At 42.5% G+C, this 19,462-nt stretch overlaps 1 protein-coding gene across 5 annotated transcripts in view; it reads left to right on the plus strand.

The window, feature by feature from the left end:
- The window catches only part of ARHGEF3 (Rho guanine nucleotide exchange factor 3), a 304,214-nt gene that overhangs the window by 93,501 nt on the left and 191,251 nt on the right, over positions 1–19,462 (plus strand). For 3 of the 5 annotated variants that reach the window (XM_027039037.2, XM_053219208.1, XM_015063211.3), the window contains one exon: positions 1,907–1,973. The exons of the other annotated variants lie outside the window; for them this stretch is intronic. In XM_027039037.2, coding sequence (XP_026894838.1) covers positions 1,907–1,973 — 67 coding nt within the window. The remainder of the gene's footprint in view (positions 1–1,906; positions 1,974–19,462) is intronic. 5 annotated transcript variants of the gene reach the window in all.

A 19,462-nucleotide genomic window follows, 5' to 3' on the forward strand; every position in this document is an offset into this window, starting at 1 on the left:
TCTGTAAACCACACCATATAAAACAGGGGAACATTCACTCACAATGTTCTAGTATACGTTGTTGCTTTGGAAGCAGTGAAGCTCAGCAAATCATTAGGAGAGCAAAGCCCAATTATAACCGGGGAGAGGAGGGAGCAGTATCCAGGGAGATGTTTTGTTAAATTCTAAGTTTTTTTCTTCCCAAAGGAGAAATGCTTTTTTAGAAGAACATAGACCAACATGTTACTTAATAGAGAAGAGTATTAAATCTAAATAACCACCCACATGCTCTGTTTGTCTTGAGATGTTATTAGCCTGGGTTTTTATTGTTGTACGTGTGGGTGAGGAGGAGGGTGAGGCAGGAGTGGGGCTGGATATAAAGATACAGCAGGTGGGAGTTCCCATCTGTTTCGGTGAGTTGTCCCAGCTTTTCTGTGTCAGTCCTGTGCCCCTGGTCGAAAGCTTTTCTTTGAGCCAGAATTTGGGAGGAATGGGAGGGGATCTGTGCTGACATCTTTTAGAACTTAGCAGTGATAGAACTGGATTTAGAACCCTCATCTCGTCTTGACCATGTTCTGGGTATTATTTCTTCTGTTTTGCACGTAAGAATATGAAACCTCGTGCTCAGGGTCACACAGCTAGTAAAACACCATGGGATCTGAGATTAGACAAATGAGATTAGAATCCTGATTTTACCTGCGTGCATCACTTAATATCCCTAGGTCTCTGTTTTCTTACCTATTAAATGGGTACAATGAGAACCCTAGCTCGCAGTGTGAGAGTCAATGAGATTAACTCTATGAAGTATTAGCATGTGCTGTTTTAAGTACTCCATAGACATTAGCTGCTGCTGTTATTATAATTACCTTGCATATTGCTTATCTATCTCTTTCCTATGGTAGAGCCTATCAAGACTTTTCCTCAAGCCTGATATGCTGCAGGGTGCAGTGGTCACTTCTGCCTTGTGTTACTGCTGACTGTGGCACAGAGGTCGAAGTAAAGGTGTGACTGTCACGTGAAAAACCAACACCACCTCTTTGGTTCATCACTGACTAAAACTCCAGGGAAAGTCCAAGATGGACGTTTCTCAGGGATGCTTTTCAGTGAGGTGGTACCTCAAGCAAACATGAAATTTGAATTTCCATATTGACAGACACAGCATTTTTGGGAGGAGTAACTTATTACTCCACAAACACATTGTAAAAGGTGTCCCTGTGGGCGTGTTGGCAGCTACAACATTGGATTCACTCTTCAGGACAGAAGTAAGGTGTCCCTGGTGTGCCTGAAGCTGCCCAGCCACACTGCTGCTTCTTTCCATCCCTGTACTGTGTCCCCACCTCCTGTGCTGACCCCACGGGAGCCCACCTCTGTCACATCTAAGGAGATTGCTTCACGTGGAGGGATTAATAGGTGAGGAAACCAGTTCCGACTGGTTAGGCAGCAGCTGCATGTCCTGTGGATGGTCCATGTACCGTCCCCCTGAAAGTCTGGAGCTCCCGTGTGGCCTGCACCAGGGAGAATTCCAGGCTCGGCTGGAGCTGTAAACACCACGTGATGGCATCCGTTTGGGAATTGTTTGTGTGTGAGAAATGAAGATCAAGATAGGGAGCTTGGTCTGGCTTTTTGATTGCATCCAGGTTGACTTTTAGATTAGATTTTATTTTTTTAAGGGTGAGGGCTTGACTATTTCTAAGGGACCCTGGAGCTTTCCTCCTGGGGGACTAGGAAGGGGTTTGGAGTGTGTTTGGCTGCTACGGATGGCCAAGCTGTAAAAAGCCTGGCTGCTGTGTCTGCCTGGGCCATTTCTCCAAGCATCTCTCTCTCTCTCTCTTTTTCTGATAAAGCTACATCAGAAGTGGGTGATTTCCTCTGAGTCTCTAACCCATGAGTAATGAAACACATTGTCTTGTCTTTTCTCCTCTTCTAGGCCTAGGCGGATTCTGCAAAACAGCTTCCCTATGTTCCCCTCCCCTAGAGCCTGGAATTTCAGAGGGGTAAGTGTTTCCCCGGGAGTGCTCCCTGCTGCTCTATACCCCGTTCTGGCTGCTCCAGAGAGGATGCTGTTGGGGGTGGCTTTTCTAATCCGTCTTCGCCAAGAAAGCTGGGTTTTAGCATTTGGAGGAATCACGGTCGGTCGTACCAGCGGCTGTGGCTCAATTAAAAAACGTGAGTGGCCCAGTAAGCGCCCGCCAGTGTCCATTTGCCCTAAAAGGTCTCGGGAAAGCACCTGATGAAGAAGCCAAGTCAGGGTTGATGGGCAGAGGGGGACATTGTGCCCATTTTCTTGGGAACCTGCAGGGGCCCAGTGCATAATGAAGAAAAAAGAAATTGGAAATGTACAGTCTGTTAATATGTAGATTTACGACTTCATGGGGAGCTTTGTTTTCCAGAAGAGAAGCCTGTAAGCTCTGAACAGATTTTAAGGGGAATCATAAAAATCTCCCAATCATAAAGCCACAGACCCTTAGATGTGTACAAAGGGTCAGATCTAACCTCCTCTTGATGCAAAGTTCTCTACCTTAATAATAATAATAAATAATAATAATAATAATAAAGTATATGGAAGCCTGCTGTGTGCTAAAATGAATTCTAGCTCTGGCCTCAGGAAGAAGACCCTGGCCTGTGTAAAGAATGCTCAGAGCTCTGTTTCACAACCTGGCGTTTGCATGTGTCATTCCTTCTGCCTAGAGCACTGCCTGTGCTGTCCAGCCCTGCACTCCTACACACACTGAAGCTGCCCCACCGGCTTCTTCCCTTGGGTCTAAGTCTTGATATCACCTCCTGTGGGAAGACAAGAGCTGAGGTGCTCCCGTAGACCCCTGCACTCTCTTCTCATTGATAGGATGAGATTGTTAGTTAGGGCTTACTAAAACGTTAAGATTGGGAGCTCTAAGCATCAGGTGTGGAGGAGAGACCTCGTATTTCTCTCTTGTTCACTGCTGTCTCTCTGGGCCTAGCACATACATGCTTAATTAATTTGTTGGATGTATAAACAGATCTTTCACATCCATCAGACACAAAATCGACTTCAGGTTGTGTTTCGAGGTCATGTCTTTGGTCTTTTCAGCACTGTTTTTGCTAGTTCAATTCACCTTTGGTATCTTACATAGATCTCAGCCATTTTCCCCAAGTGTCTTACTGAAAATAAATATAGATCATGGCAGTATTTTAACTAAGGGTACAATATGCTTTTCACCGAGTACAAAGAGAAATGCGTTGACCTCTTAAGGAGATGTGCATGTCTTACTGAACGTAAACTGTGTGTCTCCTAAGTTGTTTATGGTTTTGTGGATAAGGTCCCCATTTCTCCAAGTGTGTTCAGTTGGATAATCATAACCATTAGGTGGGAAAAAAACCTGTGTGGTCAAATAACCTTGGGACACACTGAGAGCACCTAATTAAATATGCTCACCACTGTGAGACTTCTCAGAGCCTTTGATGTGTTGCCGTGCTTAGAGACTACATTAAAGAGAGTTGATGGAGTTGGTGGCATTTCCCCATTGCCAATAAATCCTTTGTTGACAAGGCAGTTTGTACACACTTTGGAATAGTTGACATTTATTGTCAATTTTGAGCTATAGAGAAATTGGACCTTCTATGAGCAAGTTGGCCTATTTGAAGGCATTTATTTTCCCTCCCTCTCTGGTGTCCCTTCAGCACACCCTAGCCTTCCTTCTGATTCAGCAGTGGTCACTAGTCAAGTACTGGGGTACATCTAGGGTGACCAACCACTCAAGTTTGCCTGCGATTGCCCCTGGGTTTAGCACTGGAAGTCCCAGGTAAACTGGGACAATTGATTACCTTACCTGTGGCCATAAGACCTCTTCAAATGTCTTCCCTTGAAAAATGCTTTGTAAGTTTTTGAGCACAACTCTGTTTTACAGAAATTGCTGCTCAGAGGAGCCTGTTAGATACACACTTGGTTTAAGTGACCCTTTGATACTCTCACCCCTGCATGGTAGTATTTAAAATTAGGGAATCACTGCAGAAGAACAAACAAACTGTCCCTGGATAATTGCAACCAAATAGATGACAGAATCTTTTTTTTTTTTTTAACGTTTATTCATTTTTGAGAGACAGAGTGCAAGCGGGGGAGGGGCAGAGAGAGAGGGAGACACAGAATCCAAAGCAGACTCCAGGCTCTGAGCTGTCAGCACGGAGCCCGATGCCGGGCTTGAACCTATGAACCATGAGATCATGACCTGAGCCAAAGTCAATAGTCAGACGCTTAACTGACAGCCACCCAGGTGCCCAGCTGTGGTGTTTATTTTGGTCCCGTGTCCTTGCTCTGATTTTTCCTGGCCCATGGGGCTTATTGGTAAAGTTAGACAAGCTGACATCAAGATATGCCAGAGGGAGATGGTCTGGGGCCTGATAATTGCCAGATTGGCCAGATTGATCTGTCTCCCTCTTGGAACATAATCATCCGTGACATCGAAGGGTTAGGAGGGAACCCCACCAAGTGGAAACACCCTTACTCCCAGCCAGGCTATGCTTTGTAACCATCATTATAGTAATTGGAAATGAAGAACAAGAAGCACCCAGAATGCCAGAATGAAGACATTTGAGGCATTATCTAGCTGATACATTTTCTATAATGAAATGTGACTCCCAGGCTTGTTAGACTGAGCTATGCATGCTGTCCTAGGGCAGGGCATGTTTTTTGTGAATGCTTTATTTTCTTCTTTATTAAGAAAGGAAGTTTTTAGAATCTGTGTGCTCGTGAATTTCCCATATTTATATGCGTGGCAGAGGAAACTATTGTAAGCATTTGTAATTCCATTCCTGTTTGGCTTATAAAGAATAAAGATCCTGTGTTAGTTTGCTTATGCCCTGGGCATTTGTAGATTTTGGGGGTGGGGTAGGGAGAAGTGTTGGGGAGAGATGGATGGTAAAAGGCGAGGGGAAAAGGAACCACATCACTCTGGACAAGAAGCCAAGTGGGAGACATGTGAGGGCTAAGGAGGGAGCCGGGGACAGGGCCTGAGGGAAGAGAGGGAGTGGTTGGCATCTTAATAAGGAGTTTGGAAAAAAGATGAGATGTTTCAAAATAATTTTAAGGAAAATCTCACTGAATTAATTGTATTGTAACCCCCTCCTTGTCTTCCCTGGAAACATTCACGCCAGATCTACATTACTCCTCAAGGCATTAGGAGTAGGGTTTATGGTTTTCCTTTTGGGGGTCTGGGATTTTTGGCTGAGGAGAGGTTCAGGAAGAGCTGGTGGCCCTTGGATGACATTCTTCCTACCTACCAAGTGATTTAGCCCTTTTAGAAGTTGTCGTTATTAAGTGCAGGCTGGGTCTCTTGGTTCCCACGCTCGTCTAAGGAGACAGAGGCCCTTGGTGCTACCAACCCTCCTGATTCCCCCATCTTCCTGGGCAAGGGGTGATGCCGTGTCTGTCTCTCACCAGACCCATGGGTGCTGCACATACACTCATGGAGAGAAGCCAAGAGGATGGTTTGGGTGGGGGCAGTTCTAGAGGGAACATTATGAGTAAAACCAGAACAGAATGATGAGAATAAGAAGATGGGACCCTGAGAGGTGGGACCCTGGAGTACTGTTACTAAGTGCTTCCATCAGGTGCTCACTGCACATCTGGTCCCCATCTGATTGGGACAGTGCTGAGCTCAGAATTTCCACCCTTCCTTATGCAAATATTTGCTACAACTCCTCCAGTTAGCTGAGAGAGGGAGGGAGGGAGGGAGGGAGGGAGGGAGGGAGAGAGAGAGAGAGAGAGAGAGAGAGAGAGAGAGAGATACAGGAAGGAAACTCTCCCTAGGAGTGTGAAAATATCAAGAGCACAACTCCTGCCCTTGGAAATACTTAGCAAGACTTACTACTACGTACAAGGCATTGTTTAGGTGTCACAACTGAGATTTCAATTAAATATCAGCCAGATTCCATGGCTGTGCTTATCTTGTCTCTTTCTCTAAGTGCCTGTTCTTTACTCTTGCCTAGGCTATTTGGGAAGAAATTTCTAGACTCTGAGGCTTTGGAAGAAACTTTGGACATTGTAGCCAACCTTTTAATTTTCAGGTGTGGAAAACAAGGCCTCGTTTATTAGTGGGGACTCTTTTGGTTACAAATGATAGAAGCTCCATTAAAACTGGCTCAAGTGGAAAGGGAGATTGTTTGCCTCATGTGACTGAGGGAAACTGAATGGGTGGGCTTCAGGGTATCCAGCGGTATCCAGGGGTGCTCTCTCCCAGCTTTGTTATTCCTGGGGTATGGATCTTATCTTACATACTCAATGTGAACTGCTTTGGGAAGAGAGGATGACCACAAACAACCACTCCTTTCCAGAGAAAAGAAAGATGCTTTTGATTCCAGGGTCTATGTATGAAATCCCAGCGTAGGACACTGATTGCCCTGTCTTGGCAAATAGTTATACCTTGGCCAGTCACGGTAGTCAAGAAGATCAGACAGGCCTTGGTCACCTGTTCCTCCTGAGGGAGCTAGGTGGCCAGGGTTTTGTTACTGGCCACCTAGGGGTAGAGAAGCCACTTGAGGTAGAGAAGGGTCATTTTCTCCAAGGCCAAGTTTGCTACTGTTACAAAAAGGGGATCTGGTTTCTACACAGACAGGAAATAATGGGGACCACTCCTAGGGTCACTCGAAGTAGAGGGATCAGAATTAGAACCGTATTTCCAGGCAGAGGGTCCTGTGCCTGCTCCATGCTGCCTTGACACATCCCAGGTCCTGTGCTTGGAAGGAAGTGCACAAAACTCAGTGTAGTTGAATGTTTCTTGAAAGCCAGGCAGAAATGTTCCAAAATTCACAACTCAGTAGAGGGATAGTCAAAACATATCTGGCCTTGGGGCGCCTGGGTGGCGCAGTCGGTTAAGCGTCCGACTTCAGCCAGGTCACGATCTCGCAGTCCGTGAGTTCGAGCCCCGCGTCAGGCTCTGGGCTGATGGCTCAGAGCCTGGAGCCTGTTTCTGATTCTGTGTCTCCCTTTCTCTCTGCCCCTCCCCTGTTCATGCTCTGTCTCTCTCTGTCCCAAAAATAAATAAACGTTGAAAAAAAAATTAAAAAAAAAAAAAACAAAAAACATATCTGGCCAGGCCAGTGTTTAATGTGACCTTACTGTGTCTACCCTGCAGAAGAAGGCAGCACAGCTTTCTCTTTTCTTGCAGCCTCAGTTTGTACATTTACTTCCATTTATTGACCATCAGCTCCAGGCCAGGCTATGGCAGCCCTGTATGGAGGATGTATTTATTCCCATTTCAAGGTTGAGGAAACTGAGCCTCACCATGTGGTAGCTTGCCTAAAATCTCAGCTGTGGTAAGTGACAGAGCCAGGATTTGAACCCGACACTGTCTGTCCCCAAGCCATTAGAGCATATTGCCTCTTTAAAACAAGGCTGATGACACATACTTTTTCTTCAAAGGAAATTAGACATGAAGATTTTTTTTTTTTCAAATGCTAGAAACAAGTTGAGTATTCTACGATAAACCTTTTACTGCCCAGAATCCCTTTAAGTTCCCTTCCTTTGGGCTTAATTTTTTGAAGTTTATTTATTTATTTTGAAGAGAGAGGGAGAGAATCTCAAGCGGGCTCATGCTGCCAGTATAGAGCACAACTTGGGACTTGAACTCACAAACTGTGAGATTAAAACCTGAGCTCGAACTTAAGAGCTGGACCCTTAACCAACTAAGCCACCCAGGCACCCTGGACTTTATTTTTTAAAGGTTTAACCTTCGCTGCTATATTTATGAAAAATATACTTTGCCTTTGTAATGATGAGTACAATTGTAACAGTTCCCTTAATCCTAGGGAATTAGCCCGTAGCATTAACTTAGGTTATACCAGGCACTGTGTTGAGTGCTTTATGCTGATATTACTTCCCAGAAAAATCCCAAGATAGATGTTGTTTGAGCCTCATCCTCATTTTACAGATGAGGAAGTAGAGTAAACATACTCTAGAGTAAACAGTTTTCTATCACTGCGTAACAAATTACTGCAAATTTAACAGCTTGTAACCACAACCCTTCACTAGGTCACAGCTCCACAGGTCAGAAGTCTGGGAGTGATGTGCTGGGTTCTCTGCTTAGGGTCTCACCAGACTGGAATCAAGGTATCGGCCAGAGTGGGGTCCCATCTGAGACACAGAGGCCTCTTGCAAGCTTATTCAGCTTATTGGGGGAATTCAGTTCCTTGTGGTTGTAGGATGGACGTCCCCGGTTCTTTGCAGGTTGTCAGCTGGGGGTGGCTCTTAACTCCTAGAGCCCCTTCTCGGTCCTTCCGTGTGTTGTCTTCCATCTCTGAAGCCAGCACGAGAGAATCTCCCTCACATCAAATGCCTCTTATGCTTCACATCTCTCTGACTTGAGGAAGAACCCAGTTCCTTTAAGGGCTCACCAGATTAGATCACCACCCAGATCATCTTCCTTTACATGATCTAAAAGTCAATAATAAGTAATGTAGCCATGGGGTGATACTTCATCACATTCTCAGATTCTGCCTGCACTCAGGGGAGGGGATTGATTATACAAGGTGTGCCCAGTAGGGTCTGGGGGCTTGAGGAGCCTTGCTATAATTCTGCCCACTGAAGAGAGGTTTAAAAGTGGAGGGGTGCCTGGTGGCTTAGTCGGTTAAACCTCCAACTCTTGATTTCGGTTCAGGTCATGATCTCATGGTTTGTGAGTTCAAGCCCTGCATCGGACTTCACGTGGACAGTGTGGAGCATGCTTGGGATTCTCTGTCTCTCCCTCCTCTCTCTGCCCCTCCCCTGCTGGCCTTCTGGTGCCCCCACTCTCTCTCTCTCCCTCTCTCTCTCTCTCTCTCTCTCTCTCAAAATAAATAAATAAACTTAAAAAGTGGAGCAGGTTGCTCAGGGTCACATGACAGGTAAGTGGTGGAGGTGGGATTCTAACCTCAGCTCACCGCATTCCAAAGCCCATGTTCTTTGCCAGTACCTTTTGGGAACTTCTCTTCAGTACTAAGTTACTAACTTCCCTCATATACAAAGGACTGTTGCAAAGCAATAACACAAGTTTGAAAACTCAACAGGAAAATAGTTGAAGGATATGAGTAAATAGCACAGAAGAGAAAACACATATTACAAGTAAACAAAGTCAAGTTGTTCATTCTAACTCATACTTTAAACATATTTTTAAATGACAAAAGAAATAAAAAAAAGACACTGACATAATGTGTCACATTTATTTAGCTCTTATAATATGTTAGCTACTGTTCTTAGTCCTTTGCATGTCATCACACCCCCAACAACTCCATCAGACAGATGGACTATTATTATGCCCATTTTCCTGATGGGCAAACTGAGACCCAGGATTTTAATTACACAACTCCAAGGTCTCATAGCAATAAAGTGGTAGATTCTGCTTTGGAACCCGGACAGCCTGTGCTCTCAGCCACTTAATTGTTCAAAGTACAGATGGTGCAGAAGTATATGATGTAAAACTCCATGTTTAGGATTAAACCAGGATTAAAGCAAACAAAAATAACAAAAATGAAACCCCCTTTATAGGAAGAGAATATATTCTTATATACACAGAAAAATGTCTGAAGGAATATCACCATTGACTGACAACATGTTCCTGTGGTAGTTACATGTTTTTGGTAATGTCTGAATTTCCGGGAGAGAGAGAGAGAGAGAGAGAGAGAGAACACATATTGCTTTTATAATTAGCAAAAACACTAACACTTATATCAATTAAAATCAAACACCCTCCACAACGAAACCTTCCGTAAGCAAGAGGAGGCTTATTTTAAAACCTCCTGGGGCTGGGGCGCCTGGGTGGCTCAGTCAGTTAAGCATCTGCCTCTTGATTTCAGCTCAGGTTGTGATTATCCAGTTCGTGGGTTCAAGCCCCACATTGGGCCCTGTGCTGAAAGCATGGAGTCTGCTTGGTCTCCCTTTTTCTCTGCCCTTCCCCTGCTTGTGCTCTCTCTCTGTCTCAAACAAGTAAACTTAAAAAAATATACAAAAGCTTCTGGGGCTTAGAGAACATCAGAGTGCATCACTGAACATGTGTTGTGGCAAAACATCTAGGGGCTGATCAAATCTGGGCACACAGAAGAGGCAGGCACCTGCTGAGCTGGGCTGCAAGACATTTGCCCCCACCCTGCCTCACCGTCCTCACCTCCCCACCCCCAATGGTCAGTCTAGAGGCTGCCTCTCAGGGTGAGAAGTTTTACTGCCCACCGCCTCTGGCCTCTGGACAGCCAAACTCTTGAGTTTGGTGGACAGTCCTTGGCAGTCATAACAAAAGCATTAAGTGGTGAAAAGGCACATGCTTTGAGGGTGCAATGCCGATCGGAAACTTCAGACAAGACACATTTCACAGTGTCAGGTCCTTATCGGCAGAATGGGGACAATAATGCCGTCTTCTCAAACCTTGAGACTTGGTTATAATGGGTGTAAACTGATCTGAATAATAATGCCTCCGTGTAGTTAAGTGTGCAGAAAATATTGGCTCCTTGTAATTAGAGTTCTCTTACACCTGAAATGACTTTCCTAAATATGTGTGTTTAAGAAATGCCTTTTCTGTGTGCGGTGCCCCCTCAAAAGGAAAAACTGACTGTGTCTGGTTTCCGCTTAGCCCTCTTGCCTCATTTCCCTTCATGCAGTGGAGAAGCCAGCTCGAGAGCAGCTGCTGACACCTGTGAGGAAAAGTCCCCCTCATCTTCAGTCTGCTGACAACAATATGCCAGGCAGACTGAAGCTCAGTTTTAGATTCCCAAGTAGTTTCTTTTTTTGCTCACATGTGAGGTCTGTGGGACATAGTGGCTTTTCTGACAGTAGCACAAATTCTGAACTTTGGAGGCAGAATTTATAGATGCCTTTGCTTATTTTATGTAGTTATCAGTTCAGTTATTCCCTTTTTGTGTTCCAACATGGTGCAGGGTAAAAGACAATTTTGATTGACTTGGTTTTCTGGGTTAAGAAACCTTAGATGCAGGTAACAGAAACTCAACTCAAATTAGCTTCAATAAGGAGAGTTGTTGTTGTTGTTGTTGTTGTTGTTGTTTTTTAATTACAGAGGTCTGGGGAGTATCTTGTGGAATACAGCGAGGCCTTAGAAGCCACTGGAACCAGGCACCAGGAGCCTGGGAGGGTTTCCAACTCCTCTGTTTTTGCTGCATTTTCTCTGCAGACTGACATCTTCCATTTTTCTGTGCTGTGGAAATGCAACCATCTGCAGAGACCAGCCTCTTCTTGGCTCAGAACCAAAATTGCTAGGGAGGGGTTTTGATTGGCCCAGCTTGGGTCAGGTGGATACTCCTGGACCAATCAGCAGTGGCCATGGAGTAGGGTCCTGCTGTACCACTGTGTTGGCTCCTATACTAACTATAGTGATGTAGGGAAGAAGGGGGCAGCTTCTGGAAGAAGGTGGGAGGCACTAGGCGGATACTAACCATTCTTGTCTGCAAAAGTCTCCCTCTCCTCCTATGGTAGAGGATAGTCATCCTGATTCCCAGGGTCTGGCCCTCAGGTGGACAAAACTAACTCCGTTTCTTTAATATTGGGTAGGAGGAAGCAGTCCTTTTAGTTATTTTGGTTTTTGTTTGTTTGTTTACTCTTTATTTATTTATTTCGAGAGAGAGAGGGAGCAGGGTAGAGGCAGAGAAAGAGGGAAAGAGGGAATCCCAAGCAGGCTCCACACGACCAGTGCAGAGCCTGACCCAGGGCCCAATTTCATGAACAATGAGATCATGACCTGAGCCAAAATCAAGAGTCACACCCTCAATTGACTGAACCACCCAGGTGCCCCTTGTTGTTTTGTTTTGTTTTGTTTTGTTTTGTTTTGTTTTGTTTTGTTTCAACCATGACAATCTGATCTGGGAGCAAGAATAGACTACTCATAAGACATAAAATGTAAGTTTTCTGGATTCATTGAAATAATAGCAGATTCTGGAAAATTGTGTTCTGAAATGTCTTATGGCTGTTTCTATAATACTGGAAAGTGTTGGAGCTTAGTGTTGGGCTTTAAATAGAAAATAGCCCAAATATCAGCCTCCATATTCTTTGTAGTTTGTCAAAGTTATGACTTTTCATGGAGCTTTTTATCTTTCATTATAATCAAATTTAACCTTTATTACACAAATAGTATCAGGGCAGTGATCTTGTCACCTTCAAAATGTCCTGATGCTATTTGCAGATGTGGGAGGTGATGATAATGTTGAGAGCCAAGGGGATACACCTATTTGGAAAATCCCTTTCCTGAAGCTGAACCCTCCCACTCAGTTTTCCTTTCCCCCTCCCTGTTAGATTTTATTTTATGTTTCCTGCCCACATGAGAAACTGGGGATGGGAATTAAAACCTTTTGCATGGGTGTTGGTAAAGGTCTGGTCACTGACTTTTCTTCTCTCCTGTTGACTTCTTCCTCTTCAGAGTCAATGGCCTGTTTAATGGATTGAACTTGGTTTAGTTCATTGTGACTCCTAAACAACATGTCCCTCCCACCCGGCCTTTCAAGTGCTCAAATCACACTGTCCATTAAAACAATTGAAACGCACAATGAGAAGCAAAGGGTAAAAGATGGAGTAAATGAACACACTGCAGAGAGGATGTAGGCAGGATGGAAGGATCTCACCTGAATCCAGGGGTCCACAATGCCAATATATCCTTTCTCTTTCTCTACTGCATTGGCCTTCCCTACTGATGATGTGGTTGATGATGATGATGCAGAGTTGAAGTTCAAGCAAGAGGCCCACAGACTGAAGGTGCCCTGGGCCAAGGAGACAGACTTCTTTATCAAAAGAAGGGACAAGTATACCTGGCCAAGGATACCAGTTTTGGGGGGAAGAGAACACATGGAGCCAGAATGAGTATCTCTAATGGGGTAGCCAAATTAAAGTCTTATTATGTATGTTAAGTGCTCATATGTATTTAGTGCCTCTGTATATTTAGTACCTCACCAGTCTCATGCATACTTAGCGCATAACAAACATTTAGTAACCACGTGCTTCATGAATGTTAGGTTCTTTTGTTCCCTCCACCCTTTCCTATCTGTTTGCCATACACATGTTCTACCTACTAACCACTTATTTGTGTTTAAAACAAACTGAAATATTTCTGTTATTGAAGATAAGTCTTACAAACTTACTTCTCTTCAGTAATTGAAATAAATATTTTCTAAAAGCATTGCTTCTTACAACTTGATTACATAAGGCCCATTTTTAGATGTGCTGCCCTACATAAGCCTAATGATGAAAATTCTTCTCTTACTTGGTTTTCAGGCCTCCCACATTTGTTCCCCTACTTAGGCTCTCTTCTGCCATTCAGCTCTGGAAATCTCAATGAACACAACTCCCGGGCCTGCCTTTTTGTGCATGACTATTATTGCTGACTTCCACAAGGTGCTGGCAGTAAAACCAGCTGGGTTTGATGCTGCAGTAGCAACGTGGACCACCAGTGCCCTGACCTGGTTAAATGCACATTCAGGAAGGAGGAAATGTTCTGTGCAGAACGCTTCCAATACATGATGTGTTTTTGTATCCTTAGGGCTGATTTGACCTAACATCTCATTTAGAAAAAAAAAAAAAAAAGAGAAATGTGGCTGATTACTTTTTTTTAGGGACAGATGAAGATTTATTTAAAATCACAGCTCTGATTTGAGGAAGGTGCGATGGCATGGTTACAGATATGCATTTCATTAACACCGGTTCAACTAAACCTGTTCATTGAAAAGGGGCTAGGGAGAGAACTTATGGCTCATTATTAGATGGGATAGTGAACCTGCTGTCCTCCTTGTCAGTCCCAGTGACGAGATGGTGATTCCAGACCTTGTTGTGGGCTTTTTGGGTAGCATGCTCCCTGAAAACAAGCAACACTTACCAGGGGCTAAACTGAAGATGTATGTACAACATTCGTTCTAGCAGTGGAGTAGGAACCATTGAGTGTGTTTATTGAGAGAAGGGATGTCAGGCTTTACCTGGTACCTTTTTAAGGGGTTTCCATGATTATTATTTTTCCTCCGTGTGTTATTTTTTCAACTTTTTGTTATGAAAAATTTCAAACATATGGGAAGTTGAAATATAACTGCAATGAAGGCCCACCATCTGAAATCAACAATCACTAACTTTTTGCTCTATCTATCTAGCTGTCTATAGATGTTTGTACAGTTTGGATTTATTTTACTAAGCCATTCAATTGCAGATTCCATTACCCTTCACCTCTAAATACTTCAATATATATGTCCTAAGAATAAGGAGGTTTTATTACTATAACATCAATATCACACCTAAGAAAGTTATTAATAATTCTTTAACATTTCCTAAGATTCATTCCACATTCAAATTTCTGCAATAGTCTTATATAGTTGGTACCCCCCCCCCCCAAAACCATTCAAAAGTCATGCATGGCATCTGGTTGGTTTTTTTTAAACCTAATTGAGGACTACGATTTTATTTTCTTACTATGTTTTTTAGTCTTTTTTATTCTTAAATACTCCCCTCATCACCTTCCCCCTCTTTAAAATGATGTTGACCTTTTGAAAAGACCAGTCCAGTTGCTTATGGAATGTGTCTCACATTTGAATTTATCTGGTTGCTTCCTTATGATGTCATTTAACTTATTCCTCTGTCCTTTATATTTATAAAGTGATAAGTCTAAAGACCTGGTTTTGGGCAGGAAAACATACTAAGGGTTGCCAGCTACTTGGCACGTTAAGAGGCACACAACGATGGGATGTTTGTTATAAACAGTGCTAACTTGCCAGACAGGATAGATGCTGAGGCCTAGTCTCTGGGGAGTGATTCCACTGTAGATTCCTTGGTGGATATTGTTAATTAATTAATTAGTTAATGTCAATCCTCCTTTCTGTATTTTTTAAAAAATTTTAATTCCAGTATAGTTAACATCCAGTGTTATGTTAGTTTCAGGTGTACAATATTCAACCATTCTGTACATCACTCAGTGCTCAGCACAATAAATGTACTCTTAATCCCCTGCACCTACCCCTCCCCCCTCCCACCTGCCCTCTGAGAAGCATTAGTTTGTCCATGGTGGATATTTTAGGTAGAACTTTTGGCAAAAAAACAAACAAAAAAAAAAAAAACAAAAAACAAACAAAACAGACACTTGTTCTACTACCTCCAGAGAAGTGCTGTTTAATTAGAGAATATACAGTTGCAGGAACCCAGGATTTACCTCTGTGGTTGGTTTCATTTTTTTCTTTCTCTGCCTTCCCCTTCTGATGTGTAGGTCCTGCTCCCAGTGTCTTCTCCATGCATGTGGCACTTTGGGGTGGTCTGACCAAACCTGACATGATCTCTCCCCTACAACTCACTGGGGACTCTCAGGTGCCCCGTCCCCAACTTCCTAAGAAAATTCTGATCACATCAGGTTGTCTTTCTTGGACTGGACCTCACAGGTGATGGGCAGGCTGCTGGCCAGCTCTTAGAAGGACTTCCCTCTCCCTTGGTCCAGTCGTGTGTGGCCAGGGGGTCAGGATCAAATGGATCTGCCATTCACCAGTGTGGGTAAGTGACTAACTTCACTGAGATTCAGAGTCCTCACCTGAAAATGTGTCTAGCTCATTGGGTTCTGATGAGGATTGAGTGAAATAATTCATATCAAGCATTTAGCACCGGGTCTATGAGATAGTAAGTGCTCAATAAACACTTTTTTCTCCTCTGCTACTACGACTTTTATGTTCACTGAGCAGGAACTGTGGGCAATGCTGGGGACAGTGGGGCAGATTCCCTGGAAAGAGCATGTGAGGAAGATAACACCAAAACATTTCCAGGATAGTAGAAAAACTTTCCATTCATCTACGATTTTTCCATGTTATAGAGTGATCATTTCAGGCCCTGGCTTGTGGTAGACAGAGTCTGGAACATTTGTTTTTTGCATGTATGTGCCATTAAACAAACAAACAAAAAACCCCCAATATACTTGATGTATATGGGAATATGCACTGATTTAGAGGAGGAAAGAAAATTTCTTACATAAGAAAACTATTGAATGAATTTCAAATGTAGTCTTCATATATTCTTGAACATTCTAATGTATTCCTTCTGACAGGTATTGACAAAGTCAATACAATACCTGTGAGAAGGAATACATAGTAATTATAGTAATTATTCTACAGTAATTCAGATCTTATGTGTCTTGTGAAGTTTGGCAGTGGGTTTAGTTCTTAATTTATTTTGCTAGCATCTCTCTGTGAGGGGTGTCTCTCTGTATTGTCACAGGCTGGTACATCGAACTGGCTGTTCTTGGCTTCTTAACCATGGCACCTTAGTTGCCCAATGAAAATATCTAACAAATGTTGACATTCTTCTCATGTTTGTGGTTTTGATTGCATTTTTATAACTGGGAAAAATTATCATCATGTTTTGAAGGATAAAAGATTATTTTGATATTGAGGAAACATTTGAAATCATTGACCTCAGCAGGTCAGTCTAAAGATTGGAAATTTTCAAGGTGTTGTTTTTCACCTACGGATTTAATCAGCCTTTTAAAAAGTGGTAATTTGGGGAGTGCCTGGGTGGCTCAGCGGTTGAGCATCGGATGCTTTATTTTGGCTCAGGTCATGATCCCAGGTTTCATGAGATCAAGCCCCGCATCAGGCTCTGTGCTGGGCATGGAGCCTGCTTCAGATCCACTCCCCACCCCCCCCACCTTTCAACAAGTGGCAATTTGAAATGCTAATGAGGGTATTTCAGGATGGATTCTCTCGCAGGTGTTTAGCGGCATTATTATTTGATCATCTTTCTGGAAAGCTGTTTGTGTCAAGAACCATAAACGTATTTATGGCCATTGGCCCCAATAATTCCACTCCTGGGAATCTATCCTGCAGAAGTCACCAGACATGTGGATTAAGATTTATGCACAGAAGTGTTTAGTGCAGCAATCATTATAATGATAGAAAGAAGTGGGAAAAGTCTAAATGTCTGATAATGTGGGGCAGTTGGTGAGTTGTGTCTTATCCTTATGAGCATGTATTATACAGCCATAAGGGGGTGTTGAGGAAGAGTGTTATTCAATGAAAATGTTTAGCATGTTTTTAAAAGCAGGAAATAAAATTGTATATAGAGTAATGATTCTGCTATAAAAAAATTAAACATGCCAAAATATTAATAATGATTTCCTCCCAGTAAGTGAGTTTGAAGGGACATTTTTTTCTTTGTTTTGTTTTTTCCAAGTTTCTACAGGGTGTGTACATATGTAATTTTCATAATCAAGAAGAAAAATTGAGGTGAGGAGACAGATATGTGAACTGTAATTTTGGAGTGGAGTTTTAGATTTAAAGGTTTAAGAAGAAAAATCATCCCAGTAGGCCACAGGAATAAATCAAAGTCAGAAATTCAATGAATTTGCCTAAATCCTGTGGTTACTTAAGATGGAATTTTAAAATAAGGCATCTGTTTATGGAGGAGTTTCAAATGTGAGAACTGGGCGAAGGTGAACTTGGAGGAATTTTGTCTTCCTTTTCTAATAACAACGAATCCATAAATCTTACTTGGATGTTTGAGAGGGGAGGAAAGCATCTTAATAAGAATGAATACTATGTACTCAGCCAAGAAAGAAATCATCCCCCAAAGAGTTAATATTCCAAAGAATTAATAGGTAACTCAATTGCTTCTTACTAAGTTGGGGTCTATTATGTTGATGGGTTCTGGATGATAGCTTGGGACACTACTTTGGAATATCACTTTGGGAAAATTAGAGAAAAATGTTTAATATGGCAACCTGTGTATTCTTTCTCTTTGGTTTAGTTTATTATTGAAACTCAGAGGACTACAGATTGCAAGGTCGGCTTAGTAATTTGGGGGTCAAAAAGATACTGGCTTTTTAAAAATACCCTTCCCCCTGCAAAGTATTTTTGTTGTCTTACAAGAGTTAAATTATTTGTTTTACGAGTAATTAAAATCAAACATGTTTTTCTTGGGCCATACCTTTGCCAGGCATGTATGTTTGTCGCCAAATTCTAAAACTTCTCAAGGAAAGAAAAAGCTTGAGTTTTAGACCAGAATAGCGCTTTCAAGTCTGCATTATTGGTACAAATGGGCAAGATTGACTGTTCTTGAAATGTAATAAAACCTGCTGCCTATTCTTACGGTCTTGATGTCATATCTTTTTTCCTTCTTTTTAAAATATACCCATCTCATTATCCAGAGTGACTAAGAGGCTCTGCGTATGTGCCACTAAAATACTTGTCCTTGATTCGCTTTTCCTTTTGTTCTGATATCCATTGCTTAGGAAGTGACTTCTCCATCTTGCTTCATGAGTCATTCTGACGTGGTACCCCCCCAACTCCCTCATCGATCGTGCCTCCTACTTGAATATCATCCCTCTAATAAATGCTCATTTCCCTTCCTTGTCCACTTGCATTTTTTTTTTTCTATTTTAGAGTTTTGGCTTAAAGACTAATATTGCCTATTACATCTCTTGTGTGTTATTTTATGTTATTTAGTGGTATCAAACTTCTTTAATATATTAAGAAATATTTCCACTAGCCAACTCAAAGGGCAAATGTCAAAAAAGTGCATAAAAATGGACAAGTGGACAAGAACAGGAAAGAAACAAAATCCTTAATGTGAAATAGTAAATAGACAATGCAAGTAAGTGAATTAATTTGGTTTTATTTGTTCTAGTTACTTATTCCAAAAATTGGTATCTCCATGTGTGTTTCTGGAAGAAACACAAAGTTGGCTTTCTGGGTGTTCTCTCCTTAGCTGCCTTCTGTTTCTTACACTTAACACTGGTTTTATTTCTACAAGAATTCAGTCTCAAAATCTCTGGCTTGGCAATGGGAGGAGATAAAAACATTTTTACCTGTTAGTTATGTTTATTTAAACAAACTCATGCAACTATTGTTGCTTACAGTCACTGGGCTTATTTCTGCTGGCCTGGCAGAGTTTATGTTGGCAATGGTAAGGAGATGCTATCAGCAATTCATTGTGTACTGTTTGCGTAACGGGACTGGACAGCCTGCTTCAGCCAGTTTTTTTAAAAATGCATCGGATTAGTTGAATGATTTTATTAAGGTGCCTGTCTGGTTAGGAAGTTGCAATCTGTAACTGATGACGAAGTGCTCGAGTCCCTAAGAGACCCTCAGCCACAACTGATAGACTGGGTTAACAGGTTACTCAGCTTCTAGAACATACCATACCGGCAGTGGGCTGGCCACCCTGCTGAATGGGAGACAAGCATCAGTGAATGAGAACATTGGCAAAGGCAAGATCCCCAGCTATGTTGTCCTTTGATGCCTAAGGTCCTTTGAACCTTAGAGGATCCAGGGCTATTCCAGAAACTTCAGCCAATGGAAGATCTTCTGGGTTTTCCTTAGTTAACAGCATTTAACAACGTTTTCCTTGAGGAACAGTCATCCTGTTAACCACCAATGAGATAACTTGAAACAGGAACCTTAAAGATACCTAGTGCTTGAGTTTACTTCTTTGCTCTTAAAGTGAAGTCACTGCTTGACTCCATGACCATAGAAGCATAGAAAATACGAATTTTTTCAGCCTAAGCCACTAGCATGTCTCCCAGCAAAGATTCTC

Source organism: Acinonyx jubatus, chromosome A2, assembly GCF_027475565.1.
Source record: "Acinonyx jubatus isolate Ajub_Pintada_27869175 chromosome A2, VMU_Ajub_asm_v1.0, whole genome shotgun sequence".
Taxonomy (NCBI): domain Eukaryota; kingdom Metazoa; phylum Chordata; class Mammalia; order Carnivora; family Felidae; genus Acinonyx; species Acinonyx jubatus.